Source organism: Carcharodon carcharias, chromosome 1 (genome assembly GCF_017639515.1).
Source record: "Carcharodon carcharias isolate sCarCar2 chromosome 1, sCarCar2.pri, whole genome shotgun sequence".
Classification (NCBI taxonomy): domain Eukaryota; kingdom Metazoa; phylum Chordata; class Chondrichthyes; order Lamniformes; family Lamnidae; genus Carcharodon; species Carcharodon carcharias.
This window is the reverse complement of record NC_054467.1, coordinates 2,238,004-2,253,971: the sequence shown is the minus strand read 5'-3', so window position 1 is coordinate 2,253,971 and position 15,968 is coordinate 2,238,004. Positions and strand designations below refer to the sequence as shown.

Sequence of the window (15,968 nt, the reverse complement as noted above, 5' to 3'; positions counted from 1 at the left end):
TTATTTCCACAAATTAACAAAAAAGAAAGTTGCATTTCTATAGCCCCTTCATAACCTTAGGACTTCCCCAAGCTCTTTGCAACCAATGAAGTACTTTTGAAGTGTAGTCACTGCTGTAATGTTGGAAACACAGCAGTCAATTTGTGCCCAGCAAGATCCCACAGATGTGATAATGACCAGATTATCTGTATTAATTATGATGTTTGAGAGATAAATATTGACCAGTACAATTTCTGTTCTTTTCCTTCAAAAGTGATCATGTGAGCCTTTATGTCCAGCTGAGAGGGCAGACAAGGCATCAGTGTAATGTTACACCCAACAGCTTTGACAATGTAGCACTCCCTCAGTACTGCACTGGAGTGTCAACCTGGGTTTTTATCCTCAAGTCCTGGAGTGGGACTTGAGCCCACAACCGTCTGACTCAAGATTGAGAATACTTCTTACTGAGCCACAGCTGACATTAATGTAGCAATTGGTTTCTTTACAAATAACCACAATGTGTCATTGAATAACATATTGTTCCAAGTGCTATAAGATGCACCAGAAAATAGCTCCTATGTAATTTGATGCCTACTGTCTGAAGGACAAAATTAGAAACAGAAAAAAAGAAATCATGCAGGATAACTAATTATAATAAACTTTTCTGTTAAAAATGGCTAAATGTCAGATTTTTAAATTCTTTTCATGGGATGTGGTGTCGCTGGCTGGGCCAGCATTGATGCCCGTCCCTAATTGCCCTTGAGAAGGTGGTGGTGAGCTGCCTTCTTGAACTGCTGCAGTCCATGTGGTGTAGGTACACCCATAGTGCTGTTAGGGAGGGAGTGCCAGGATTTTGACCCAGTGACAGTGAAGGAACGGCGATATATTTCCAAGCCAGGATGGTGAGTGGTTTGAAGGAGAACTTCCAGCTGGTGGGTGTCCCCATGTATCTGCTGCCCTGGCCCTTCCAGATAGTAGTGGTTGTGGATTTGGAGGGTGCTGTCCAAGGAGGCTTGGTGAGTTCCTGCAGTGCATCTTGCAGATGGTACACTGCTGCTACTGTGCATCGGTGGTGGAGGGAGTGAATGTTTGTGGATGGGGTGCCAATCAAGCGGGCTGCTTTGTTCTGGATGGTGTCAAGCTTCTTGAATGTTGTAGGAGCTGCATTCATCCAGGCAAGTGGAGAGTATTCCATCACACTCCTGACCTGTGACTTGGAGATGGTGGACAGGCTTTGGGGAATCAGGAGGTGATTTACTCGTTGCAGGATTCTTAGTCTCTGACCTGCTCTTGTAGCCACAGTATTTATATGGCTAGTCCAGTTCTGTTTCTGGTCAATGGTAACTCCAGGATGTTAATAGTGGGGGATTCAGTAATGGTAATGCCATTGAATGTCAAGGGGAGATGTTTAGATTCTCTCTTGTTCGGGATGGTCTTTGTCTGGCACTTTCCTTGCCACTTATCAGCCCAAGCCTGGATATTGTCCAGGTCTTGCTGTATTTGGACATGGACTGCTTCAGTACCTGAGAAGTTGCGAATGGTGTTGAACATTGTGCAATCATCAGCGAACATCCGCACTTCTGACCTTATGATGGAAGGAAGGTCAATGATGAAGCAGCTGAAGATGGTTGGGCTTTGGACACTACCCTGAGGAACTCCTGCAGCAGTTTTCTGGAACTCAGATGATTGACCTCCAACAACCACAACCACCTTGTGCTATGTATGACTCCAACCAATGGATGTTTTTTCTCCGATTCCCATTCACTTCAATTTTGCTAGGACTCCTTGGCGCCACACATGGTCAAAAGCTGCATTGATGTTAAGGGCAGTCACTCTCACCTTACCTCTGGAGTTCAGCTCATTTGTCCATGTTTGGATCAAGGCTATAATGAGGTCTGAATCTGGGTGGCACAGGCAGAGCCTGAACTAAATGTCAGTGAGCAAGTTATTGCTCAGTAAGTGTCACTTGATAACACTGTCAATGACACCATCCATCACTTTGCCGATGATCAACAGTAGACTGGTGGGATTGGCTGGATTTGGATTTGTCCTGCTTTTGGTGGACAGCTATAGACAACGAGGGAAGAGTAGGAGTTTAATTTGCTGGTGTACTTGCCAAAGGACCTATTAAGGAAGGATAAGTTCTTCAGAAGTCATCAACAAAAGACCATTCATTCTTGGCTCATAAAAAAAGTAATTCTCACACTGAGCATTGTAAGATGTTGATTCATTTTATATTACATTCCAGACAGTGTTCATTGCTTGATCCACTTGGAAGATCATCAAGAAGGTTCAATATTCCTTTCATCAACTTCCATTCTATATTAGTGCTGCTCACTTGGGCCTTTCCATGAAACAGGACAAGCGATGCATCAATGCCCATTTTCCAAGCTCTTCATTACAGGCTTCCTGGGCATTTCTGAAATGCCCCTTGGAAAACAGTAATTTTCAGTGTTGTTTCTGAAAGATGTTGTATACCCATTGTAAATCTCTGACTATAACTTTCCATTCTGAAGTGCCAAAGCTGTTTCACCAGCTTTGTGCAATGAATTCAGTAATGGAAACTTGGATTCTAACCGATGCAATGCAAATACTCAATTACCAGGGTGAGTGATGTGTGGGAAAATACAGTTCAGAGCTGCGGGAGTTTGCAATGTGTCATTCCTTAAGAAAAGTCTGAACTTTGTTTTCAAAACACTTTCAATATTAAGTTAACTGGGAAAAAAAAACTGCACAGCTGCATATATTTCTGTAGTGTCGGAAGGAAATAAATGGACAGACCAGCAAAACATTCAAAGGAACATAGAAAGAGAGGAGGCCCCTCAGCCCTTTGTGCTTGTTCTGCCATTCAATTAGATCATGACTGATGTGTATCTTAACTTCATTTACTCACCTTGGTTACTGTCATGACCATGTAAAAGGCGTTTCCTCAAAGTGGTCCATGAGCTAAGAATTTATGCATATATGTGTTTTTAATGTATGAGTGATTCAATTTAAAAATAACCCAGCAGACAAGCTTCAGTCCTAAACAAGATAAAGGTCAGTTTAATACAAAAACTACTGCTGAAAGTTAATTAGATAAAAGTGATAAACTTTATACCTGTGTTTTAGTTAATAACTTTAAGATGCAGATAAAGGAAAAAGGTACTTGGGGACTGATTTGAAACCTCATCTTTTTGAGGTATTGACAGATGTTAAGCTAACTGGCCAGTAGTTTCCTGCTTTTTGGCTCCCTTGTTTTTTGAATAAAGGAGTTACATTTGCTATTTTCCAACCTATTGGAACCTTCCCCGAATCTAGGGAATTTTGGAAAATTAAAACCATTACATCAACTATCTCACTAGCCACTTCTTTCAAGACCTTAGGGTGAGGTCCATCCATGCCTGGGGATTTGTCAGCCCGCAGCCCCAACAATTTGCTAAGTACCACTTCCCTGGTGATTGTAATGTTCTCGAGTTTCTCCCTCCTTTCCATTTCATAATTTACAGCTATTTCCTGGGATGTTACTTGTTTCCTTTATAGTGAAGACGGATGCAAAATGCCTGTTTAATTCATTTGCCATCTCCCTACTTTCCATTATCAATTCCCCAGACACAGTTTGTCTATCAGACCAATGCTCACTTTGTTAACCCTTTTTCTTATTGAAACATCTATAGAAACTCTTACTACCCATTTTTGTATTACTAGCTAGCTTTCTCTCATACTCTAATTTTTCCCACCTTATTAGTCTTTTTGTCATTCTTTACTGTTCTTTATATTCTTTCCAATCTTCTGTCTTGCCACTTGTCTTTGCGCAATTACATGTTTTTTTCTTTAAGTTTGATCATGTCTTTTTAACTTTTTTAATTAACCACAGATGGTGGGCCCTCTCCTTGGAATTTTTCTTTCTCATTGGAATATATATATTCTGTGTATTCTGAAATATCCCTTTAAATGTCTGCCATTGAACCTTTATTGACCTATCCCTTAACTTCATTTGCCAGTTTACTTTAGCTGGCTCTGCTTTCATGCCCTCATAATTGCCCTTATTTATGTTTAAAATACTAGTCTTGGATGCACTCATCTGCCCCTCAAAATGAATGTAAAATTCAATTGTATTGTTATTGCTGCTACTTAGGGCCTTCACTATGAGGTCATCAATTAATCCTATCTCATTGCTCAATACCAGGTCTAGTATAGCCTGCTCCCCGGTTAGCTCCAGAACATGCTGTTCTAAGAAACTATCCCAAAAACATTCTAAGAACTCCTCATCTATGATACTTTTGCCCATATGCTTTTTTCCAGCCTATATGTAGATTAAAATCCTCCATAATTATCGCCATACGTTTCTGACAAGCACCCATTATCTCTTCTTTTATACTCTGTCCTACTGTGTAATTACAATTAGGGGGCCTGTACACCACTTCCACAAGTGACTTTGTGCCTTTATCATTTCTCATCTCAACCAAAACTGCATCTACACCCTGGCTTCCTGAACTTGGGTCATTGCTCTCTATTGTGCTAATACCATCATTAATTAACAGAGCCACTCCTCCACCTTTTCCTAACTTCCTGTACTTCCTAAATGTCACGTACTCTTCAATATTCAGGTCCCAATCTATGTCATTCTGTAGCCATTACAGAGACATGGCTATCCAATTGCACTTATTTATTTCTATTTGCGCTATCAGTTCATCTGTTTTGTTTTGAATGCGATGTGCGTTTAGATACGGAACTTTTGGTTTTGTCCTCTTATTATTTTTATAGCACCTAGCCTTATCTGCTGATTCACTCTTACCCTTTGTCGCTTCCTGTCACAGTCTGTTTATCATTTACAATATTAGTGCCTTGCTCTCTTGCCTTGTCTCTACTCTTTGGTTTACCACATCTTCCCAAATTTGGTCCCCACTATTTGGTTTAAATCCCCCTCTACTTCCTTGTTATGCAGCTCATGAGGACTCCAGACCCAGCACAGTTCAGGCATAGGCTGTCCCAGTGGTACAGATCCCACTTTCCTCAATGGTGCCAATGCCCCACAAACCAGAACCCACTTCTCCCACACCAGTCTTTGAGCCACACATTCATTTCTCTAATCTTATTTGGCCCTATGCTAATTTGCACGTGGTTCAGGTAAAAATCCAGAAATTATTACCTTTTGAGTTCTGCTTCATAATTTGGTGCCTAGCTCCTCATATCTACTATTCGCAACCTCCTTCCTTATCCTACCTATGTTGTTGTTACCTATATGGACCACAACCACTGAATCCTCCCTCTCCCACTGCAAGTTCCTCTCCAGCCCTGAGCAGATGTCCAGAGCCCTGGCACCAGGCAGGCAACACAGCTGCCTGGACACACGCTCTTTGCTACAGAGAACAGTGTCAATCCCCCTCACTATACTGTCCTCTACTACCACTGCATTCCTTTGTGCTCCCCCCATTTGAATGGCTTCCTGTACCACAGTGCCGTGGTCAGTCAGCTCATCCACCCTGCAGCCCCCACTCTCATCCAAACAAGCTGAGAGAACCTCAAACCTGTTGGACAATTGCTGAGGCTCACAGTCCTGCATTCCTGCCCTCTGGGTCCCCTTACCTGCCTCAGCTGTAGTCATACCCCTCTGTCCCTGACCACCTTTCAAATCAGAAAACCCTAGCCTAAGTGGTGTGACCACCGCCAGATAGAATGCGTGCTGGCGACTTTCCCCCTCCCTGATGTGTTGCAGTGTCCGCAGCTCAGCATCCAGCTCAATGACTCTGAGCTGAAGCTCCTCAGGCTGCAGACACTCACTGCAGACATGTTTACCCTGGATCACACTGGTACCGAGGAGCTCCTACATGCTGCAACCATGACACATCACCTGTCCTGACATAATTATGTGCTTTAGTCAATTATTTATTTTATTCAGTTGTTTTCTTAAATGTATTTATGAATCTTATCTCACATTCCTGTACTACTTTAAACATTACTAACAGAATAGACTTTGACCACTCACCAGAAACTCTCCGAACAGTTAGCTTCTTCCATTGTAGCAGAGCAAGAACCAGCTCCTATAGGGTGACAAAGGTAGAAAAAGCAAAGGAGCACCTCCCTCCCCTCCTCACTGAACTCCTTCAGCTCACCAATCTCTCACTGAGGTTGCACTCGATGCTAGTCACATTGAGAATGCCTGAATTTATATGTACTAAACAAAGGGACTGAGATTAGGTACAGCAAGACCAGTTCAAGCTATTTTCCTTAATCAACTATTTCAGCTCCTGCCTGTGGACAGCTTCTATCTCCCTGCTTAGGGCCCTGGATGAGGCTTAGAATTTAAACAGTATTTGCAGTTAAATGTTAAATACAAACAATATTAGATTTATAGAAAGTTACTTAAATTTCTCTTAGCTCACCAAACTGTCAGACTCCATTGAGGTCGTTCACCAGGGGGAGATGGGAGTGCAGTGGTAATGTCACTGGACTAGTAAACCAGATGTCAGGCTAATGGTTTGGGGACAAGGGTTCAAATCCCACTATGGCAGCTGGTGGAATTTAAATTCAATATTTAATCTGGAATTTAAATATTGGCCAGGACACCAGGAGAACTCCCTAGCTCTTTTTCGAAATAGTACCATGAGATTATTTATTTATTTATTTTATTTATTCGTTTAGGTGGGTGTGGCCGTCGCTGGCTGGGCCAGCATTTATTGCCCATCTCTAATTGCCTTTGAGAAGGTGGTGGTGAGCTGCTGCCTTGAACCGCTGCAGTCCATGTGGTGTAGGTACACCCACAGTGCTGTTAGGGAGGGAGTTCCAGGATTTTGATTCAGTGACAGTGAAGGAACGGCGATATATTTCCAAGTCAGGATGGTGAGTGACTTGGTAGGGAGACTTCAAGGTGGTGGTTTTCCCATGTATCTACTGCCCTTGTCCTTCTAGATGGTAGAGGTCGTGGGTTTGGAAGATGCAGCTTAAGGAGGTTTGATGAGTTGTTGCGGTGCATCTTGTAGATGGTACTGCTGCTACTGTGCATTAGTAATATAGGGAGTGAATGTTTGTGGAAGGGGTGCCAATCAAGCAGGCTGCTTTGTCCTAGATGGTGTCGAGCGTCTTGAGTGTTGTGGGAGCTGCACTCATCCAAGCTAGTTGAGAATATTCCTTCACATTCTTGACTTGTGCCTTGTAGATAGTGCTCAGGCTTTGGGGAGTCAGGAGGTGAGTGATTTGCTGCAGGATTCCTAGCCTCTGACCTGCTTTTGTAGCCACAGTATTTATATCACAGGATCACAGAATTTTAACAGTACAGAAGGAGGCCATTTAGCCCATCGTGTCTGCGCCAACTCTTCAAATAAGCATTCTGACGTAATCCCATTTCCCTACCTTTTTCCCCGTACCCCTGCACATTGTTTCTATTCAAATAATCATCTATTGTCTTCTTGAATACCTCGATTGAACCTGCCTCCACCACACTTCCAGGCCGTGCATTCCAGACCCTAACCACGCGCTGTGTGAAAAAGTTTTTTTCACATCACATTTGCTTCTTTTGCAGATCACTTTAAATCTGTGCCCTCTCGTTCTCGTGCCCTTTTACGAGCAGGAACAGCTTCTTCCTATCCAGTCCCCTCATGATTTTGAACATCTCTATCAAATCTCCTCTCAGCCGCCTTCTCTCTGATGAGAACAGTTCCAACCTCTCCAATCTATCTTCATAACTGAAGTTTCTCATCCCTGGAACCAATCTTGTAAACTTCTTCTGTACTCTCTCCAATGTGTTCACATCCTTCCTATAATACAGTGCCCAGAACTGTACACAATACTCCAGCTGAGGTCTAATGAGTGTCTTGTATAAATCAGCATAACCTCCTTGCTCTTGTAATCTATGCCCCTATTAATAAAGCCCAGGATGCTATACGCTTTATTAACTGCTCTCTCCCACCGGTCCTGCCACCTTCAATGATCGATTCACATATACACCCAGGACTTTCTGCTCCTACACCCCCTTCAAAATTTCACCTCTTATTTTATATTGTCTGTCCGTGTTCTTCCAACCAAAATGCATCACTTCACACTTCTCCATATTGCACTTCATCTGCCACCTATCTGCCCACTCCACCAACTTGTCTATGTACTTTTGAAGTTCTACTGCCCTCCTCACAGTTTACAACAGGCTCAAGCTTCGTATTATCTGCAAACTTTGAAATTGTTCCCTGCACACCAAGATCTAGATCATTAATATATATCAGGAAAAGCAAGGGTCCCAATACCGGCCCCTGGGAACTCCACTACAAACCTTCCTCTAGCCCGAAAAATATCCATTGACCATTACTCCCTGCTTACGATTTTTCAGCCAATTTTGCATCCACGATGCTACTGTCCCTTTTATTCCATGAGCAATAACTTTTCTCACAAGTCTGTTGTGTGATACTGTGTCAAATGTCTTTTGAAAGCCAATCGTTTACCCTCATCGACCTTTTCTGTTAACTCTTCAAAAATCTCCAGAAGTTAGTTAAACTTGATTTCCGCTTTAGAAATCCATGCTGGCTCTTCCTCATCAACCCATATTTTTCTACGTGACTACTAATTCTATCCCAAATAATTGTTTCTAGAATCTTGCCCACCACAGAAGTTAAACTGACTGGTCTGTAATTGCTGGGCTTATTCTTACAACCTTTTTTGAACAAGGGCATAATGTTTGCTATTCTCCAGTCCTCTGGCACCTCCCCTGAGTCCAGGAAAGACTGAAAAATTATGGTCAGTGCCCCTGCAATTTCTAATCTCTCTTCCTTCAATATCCTTGGATGCATCTCATCCGGTCCCGGTGTCTTATCAACTTTAAGAACCAACAGTCTATTCAACACTTCCTCCTTGTCAATTTTGAACCCTTCTAGTGACAGGGTTTCCTCGTTTGTCACCATGTCCTGGGTAGCATCTACCTTGGTAAAGACGGATGCAAAGTATCCATTTAGTACCTCAGCCATGGCCCCTTTGTCCATATGTAAATTCCCTTTAGGTCCCTAATTGGCCCCACTCCTTTTACCACCCTATTACTACTTATATGCCTATAGAAGACTTTGGGATTCCCCTTTATGTTGGCTGCCAGTCTTTTCTCATAATCCCTCTTCGCTTCTCTAATATGCTTTTTCACCTCCCCTCTGAACCTTCTGTATTCCTCTTGGTTCTCAATTGTATTTTATACCTGACACCTGTCATAAGTGCACTTTTTCTCTTTTATCTTCATTTCTATCTCCTTTTTCATCCAGGGAGCTCTGGATTTGTTTGTCCTATCTTTCCCTTTTAATGGAATATACCGTTACTGTGCCCAAACCAATTCTTTTTTGAAGGGAGCCCATTGCTCAGTATAGTTTTTCCTGCCAATCTTTAATTCCAGTCTATCTGGCCCAATTCCATTCTTGCCCCATTGAAGTCGGCTCTTGTCCAGTTAATTATTCTTACTCAGGATTGCCTATCGTTCTTTTCTATCATCATCCTAAAATGTACAATATAATGATCACTGTCTCCTAAATGTTCCCCCACTGACACTTGATCTACTTGGTCTGCCTCATTTCCAAGAACCAGGTCTAACAGTGCATCTTTCCTTTTTGGATTGGACATATACTGCTGTAGAAAATTCTCCTCAACACAATGTAGGAACTTTTGCCCCTCTCCGCCCTTTACACTACCACTGTCCCAGTCCACATTCAGGTAATTAAAGTCCCCCATTATAACTGCCCTATAATGCCACAATCTCTCTGTAATTTTCCTGCATATTTGATCTTCTATGTCCTTCTCACTAGTTGGTGGTCTGTAGACTACACCGAGCAGTGTAATTGCATTCTTTTTGTTCCTTAGCTGGTTCAATTCAGTTTCTGGTCAGTGGTAATCCCAGGTTGTTAATAGTGGGGCATTCAGCATTCATAATACCATTGAATGTCAAAGGGGTGATGGTTAGATTTTCTCTACTTGGAGGTGGTCATTGCCGCCACTTGTGTGGTAGAATATTACTTGCCACTTGTTAGCCCAAGTCTGGATATTGTCCAGGTCTTGCTGCATTTGGACATGGACTGCTTCAGTATCTGAGGAGTCACGAATGGTGCTCAACATTGTGCAATCATCAGTGAACATCCCCACTTCTGACCTTATGATGGAGGGAGGGTCATTGATGAAGCAACTGAAGATAGTTGAGCCTAGGACACCACCCTGAGGAACTTCTGAAGCGATGTTCTGGGACTGAGATGAATGACCTCCAACAACCACAGTCATATTCCTTTGTGTATGTACGATTGAGAATTTTCCCCCTGATTCCTGTTGACTTGCGTTTTGCTAGGGCTCCTTGGTGCCACACTTAATCAAATACTGCCTCGATGTCAAGGACAGTCACTGTTGTTGTACTGTGCCTTTCAGCATGACATCACTAGAAGGGAAATGTGTCATGTGATCTTAGTTTCACTTTTGCTTTGCTCTGCCCCAATGCCCCAATGTCTTCAAGCTTTATATCCATGTATAACTGTTCTCATGTGTCTAATCTTAATGAATGAACTCACAACGTGTTTACCAAGTTCTTTATGAACAATTGGTGTCCAGTGTCTTGTGCATGTAAATAAACCCAAGCTATTATAACATTACAGTAATATGACAACTCTCACCTCACCTCTTGAGTTCTGTTATTTTGTCTATGCTTGGACGAAGGCTGTAATGAGGCCAGGAGCGGAGTGATCCTGGCAATAGACTTGGCACTACCCAATGCCTTCAGCTGTTTCTTCATATTACGTGAAGTGAATCAAAATGGCATCAGGAGGAGGCTGAGATCAATCAACCATCCTGCACTTCTGGCTGAAGATGGTTGCAAAGGCGTCAGCCTTGTCTATTGCACCGATGTGCTAGGCCCTCCTATCATTGAGGATGGGGATGTTTGTGGAGCCTCCTCCTTCAGCGAGTTGTTTAATTATCCACCACCATTCATGACTGGATATGGCAGGACTGCAGAGCTTAGACCTGATCCATCCGTTGTGCGATTGCTTAGCTCTCTCTATCACACGCTGCTTCTATTGTTTTCAAGCAAGTAATTCTGTGTTGCAGCTTTAGCAGGTTGACACCTCATTTTTAGGTATGCCTGATGCTGCTCCTGGTGTGCCCTCCTACACTCTTCATTAAACCAGAGTTGATGCCCGGCTTGATGGTAACAGTAGAATGGGGGATATGAGGACCATGAGGTTACAGTTTGTGTTTTCTTTTTTCGTTCATGGGATGTGGGCATCGCTGGCTAGGCCAGTATTCATTGCCCATCCCTATTTGCCATTGTTGAGAGGGCATTTAAGAGTCAACCACATTGCTGTGGATCTGGAGTCACATGTAGGCCAGACCAGGTAGGGATAGCAGATTTCCCTCCCTAAAGCACATGAATGAACCGGATGGGTTTTCACAACAATTGGCAATGGTTTCATGGTCAACATCAGACTTTTAATCCCAGGTTTTTTATTTCCACCATCTGCCGTGGTGGAATTTGAACCCAGGTCCCCAGAGCATTACCTCAGGTCTCTGGATTACTAGTCAGTGACATTACCACAATGCCACCACCTCCCCAGTTGAGTACAATTCTGTTGCTGCTGATGGCCCACAACGCCTCATGAATGCCCAGTCTTGAGTTGCTAGATCTGTTTGAAATCTACCCCATTTAACACAATGGTAATGCCATTCACCACGATGGAGGGTATCCATAATGTGAAGACGGGACTTCGTCTCCACAAGGACTCAGCAGTGGTCATTCCTACCAATACTGTCATGGACAGATGAAACTGCAACAGGTGAATGGTGAGGATGAGGTCAAGTATGTTTTTCCTTCTTGGTTCCCTCACCACCTCCCGCAGACCCTGTCTAGTAGCTATGTCCTTTAGGATTCAGCCAGCTCAATCAATAGTGATGCTACCTAGCCACCCTTGGTGATGGACATTGAAGGCCCCCACCAAGAGTACATTCCATTCCCTTGCCACCCTCAGTAGTTCCTCCAAGTGGTGTTCAACATGGAGTACTGATCCATCAGCTGAGGGAGGGCGGTACATGGTAATCAGCTGGAGCCCATGCTTGACCTGATGCCATGAGACTTCATGGGGCTTGAAGTCAATGTTGAGGACTCCCAGGGCAACTCCCTCCCGAGTATATACCACTGTGTCACCACCTCTTGATGGGTCTATCTTACTGGTGCAACAGGACACATCCAGGGACGGTGATGGTGTCTGGGACATTATCTGTAAGGTATGATTCTGTGAGGATGACTGTCAGGCTGTTGCTTGACTGGCCTGTGAAACAACTCTCCCAATTTTGGCACTAAGCTCCCAGATGTTAGTAAGGGTCGACAGGGCTGGGTTTGCCATCGTTGTTTCCGGTGCCTAGGTCGATGCCATATGATCCATCTAGTTTTACCTGAGAAAGTAGACAGGGTCTTATATTAACATCTCATCCAAAAGATAGCACCCCTGACCGTGCAGCGCTCCTTCAGCACACTGGAGTTCAATCTAGATTTTTATGCAGAAGTCCTGGAGTGTACCTGAACCCAGAACCTTCTGAGACCGAGAGCATTAGCCAAAGAGTCATGGCTAATACCCGTTTAAGTTTTTTTTTAGTCATTTACAGGATGTGGGCATCGCTGGCTAGGCAGCATATTTTGCCCATCCCTAATTACCCTTGAGAAGGTGGTGGTGAGCTGCCTTCTTGAACTGCTGCAGTCCCCATGAAGAATCCTATGAAGAATAATGAGAAAATAAATTTCACACACAAATATTTTTCTGGCTTTTCTCGTTGTAGACTTGGTTAGGATCATAGCTGGAGGATTGCGTTCAATTCTGGGCACGATACTTTAGGGAGGAAGTCAAGTCCTTGGAGAGGGTGCTACACTGTTGGAGGTGTCATCTTTCAGATTAGATGTTAATATGAGGCCCTGTCAGCTCCCTCATGTGGACATAAAAGGTCCAAGGGCATTATTTTAAAGATGATCTGATCGTTACCACAGTGCTATTAATGGGATCTTGCTGTGTACAAATTGGCTGCCATGTTTCCTACATTACACAGTGACAACACTCAAAAGTACATCATGGGCTGTGAAGCATTTTGGAATGTGCTGAGGTTGTGAAAGGTGATATAGAAATGTAATTCTTTCTGTTTATGTCTGTTCTTGTTTTACAGATCTCCCTGCTGGCCCAGTGACAATGAACCTTTATGGTGGAGGAGTGAGAATAGCCCAGGCTGAAGTTATCTATTACAGTCCACTGGAGGAAGTTGAGCGATTGTTAATTAGAACAGCCGATCCAATAGAATTCATCTGTCAGGTATGGAAAATACTGCCCAGCCCAAAGATGTTTCAAGGGGGAAAATGGAACTTTTCTCTCAGACTGCACTAACTTGCTCAACATAGCGATGGAATTCCTCACGAAAAGAAACAGTGGGAGAGAAATGCTGCTGGGATCAGATGCAAATTCCCAGCTGGGCACCACACTTCAGGAAGGATGTTGAATCTTTGGAGAGGGCGCAGAGGAGATTTACTAGAATGGTTCCAGGGATGGAGAGACAAGAGAAACTGTGATTGGCCTCGTTAGAGCAGAGATGGTTCAGGAGAAATTTATCAGAACATCAGAATTCCCATATCCCCTGATTCCATTTGTGCCCAAAAATCTATTGATCTCAGACTTGAATATTCTCAATGACTGAGCGTCCACAACTCTCTGGGGTAGAGAATTCCAAAGATTCACAACCCTCTGAGTAAAGACATTTCTCCTCATCTCAGCCCTAAATGGCTGCCCCCTTATCCTGAGACTGTGACCCCGTGTTCTGGACTCTCTTGCCAGGGGAAACAGCCTCTCAGCATCCACCCTGTCATGGCATCTAAGAATTTTATACATTTCAATGAGATCACTGCTTATTCTTCTAAACTCAGTTCTACTCAAACTCTCGTAATAGGACAGCCCTTTCATCCCAGCCATCAATCAATTGAACCTTTGTTGTACCCCCTCTAAGCTAAGGCAAGGACACCAAAAGTCTATATTTACTAAAAGTGTTCAAATTTATGATGGGTTTTGATAGAGTAAATAAGGAGAAACTGTTTCTATTGTCAGGTGGCTTGGGAACCAGAAGTTACCGATTTAAGTTAATTGCCAAAAAACACAGAGGGGAGAATTTCTTTTTAGGCAGCGAGTGGTGATCTGGAATGCACCGTGAAAGATAGAAGCAGGTTCAATAATTTCCAAAAGGGCACTGGATAAATAGTTGAAAAGGAAAAAATTGCAGGGCTATGGGGAAGGAGCGAGGGAGTGGGACTAATTGGATAGATGTCATGTCAACAGCAGCTCAGTGGGTAGCACTCCTACCATTGAGTCGATACTGAGGGAGTGCGGCACTGTCAGAAGTGCTGTCTTTTGGATGGGATGATAAATTGAGGCCCCCTCTGAGGTGGACATCAAAGATCCGATGACACTATCTCAAAGAAGAGCAGTGGAGTTATACACGGTGCTCTGGGCAATATCTGTCTTTCAATCAACATCACAAAAACAGATTTTCTGGTCATTGTGCTATTGCTGCTTGTGGGAGCTTGCAGTGCACAAATTGATTGCTGTGTTTCCTACAACAGTGACTACACTTCAAAAAATATACTTCAACACAAAAGCAAAATACTGCCAGTACTGGAAATCTGAAATGAAATCAAGACATTCAGCAGAACGGTTATCATCCTGAAACGTTAATTCTGTTTCTCTCTCCACAGATTTGACCTGCTGAGTATTTCCAGCATTTTCTGTTTTTATTTCAGAAAGTACTTCATTGCACATAAAGTACTTTGGGGTGTCCTGAGGTCATGGAAGGTCTTATATAAATGCAAGTCTTTTTTTTAAATAGTCAGTACAGGCTTGATGGGCCAATTGGCGTTCTGTGTCATATAATCCTATCATGACAACACAGAAAATTGTGCCAACACTGGGAGATAAAATTGATATGAAAGTGAAGATTTTATGGAAGTCTATACAAACATAAAATGCAGTTTAGAAAGGAACAATGGGTCATTTTGTTCCCAGTGTTGTTCTGTTGGTATGGTATTGTCTGTATGCATATAGGGTACGGCTGACAGAATAAATCTATAGAAAACTTGCTGAAGAGTGAGTGTCACTAGGTTATCAGTAATTGATTCCAGTTTTTTCTTTGATAGGTCCATGATCTTTAAGATCCACTCTAGTCAGTTTGATTAAGGTGCAATTCTAAACAGAACCATTCAGAGCTACTGTATCATATACAGCACAAACCCTAAATAACCCCACTGAATATTATTATTCTGATCCCATCTGGGCAATCAGTGCAGCATCAACAGGCAAAGTGAAATGCACATTAGTTTTGGGACAGGATAGAAGTGTTGATGTATCTTAAACAAATGAATGTTTGACTGAACACCTAAATAAAACTATTGAAGATCGCTAATCAAACAGTAACTATTTTTAAATGGTTTCTTTAGCAGCTTTCCATTTGTTTCATCCCATCTTTGGTTGCTATTTCCATTGGTAATGTGCTTTGCATTTTGGGGAGACAGACGAAACAGTTAGTCTGGCTGCAAAAACAGAATGCCTTCTGTCCATTGCAGCAAGAAATGCAGCTGAGAGACAAGTCGAGCCATCAGATGTGAATTCATAGCATCACACAGCAAAGAAAGAGGCCATTCGGCCTACGATGCCTGTGCCGGCTCTTTGAAAGAGCTATCCAGTTAGTCCCGCCCCACCCTGCTCTTTCGACACAGCCTTAAAGATTTCATTTTCAAGTACTTATCCAATTCTCTTTCAAAGCCTCAAAGTGCTTTCCATCCAGTGAAATACCTTTGACGTATAGCCGCTTTTCTAATGTACACAGCAAGATCCCACAAACAGGATGAGATCACGACCAAAAATTTTTTTTCTGTGATGTGATTGAGGGAGAAATATTGGCTACAAGACATTTTGTGGTCGGGGATGGGGTGGTGGAAACCTGCCTGCTCTTTTTCAAAATAGTACTGTGGGATCTTTTTATGTGCACTT

At 42.9% G+C, this 15,968-nt stretch overlaps 1 protein-coding gene across 6 annotated transcripts in view; it reads left to right on the top strand.

Annotated features, from left to right (window-relative positions):
- The window catches only part of LOC121284387 (B-cell scaffold protein with ankyrin repeats-like), a 252,263-nt gene that overhangs the window by 39,642 nt on the left and 196,653 nt on the right, over positions 1-15,968 (top strand). For all 6 annotated transcript variants that reach the window (XM_041199838.1, XM_041199859.1, XM_041199831.1 and 3 more), the window contains one exon: positions 13,108-13,250. In XM_041199838.1, the coding sequence (XP_041055772.1) occupies positions 13,108-13,250 (143 nt within the window). The remainder of the gene's footprint in view (positions 1-13,107; positions 13,251-15,968) is intronic.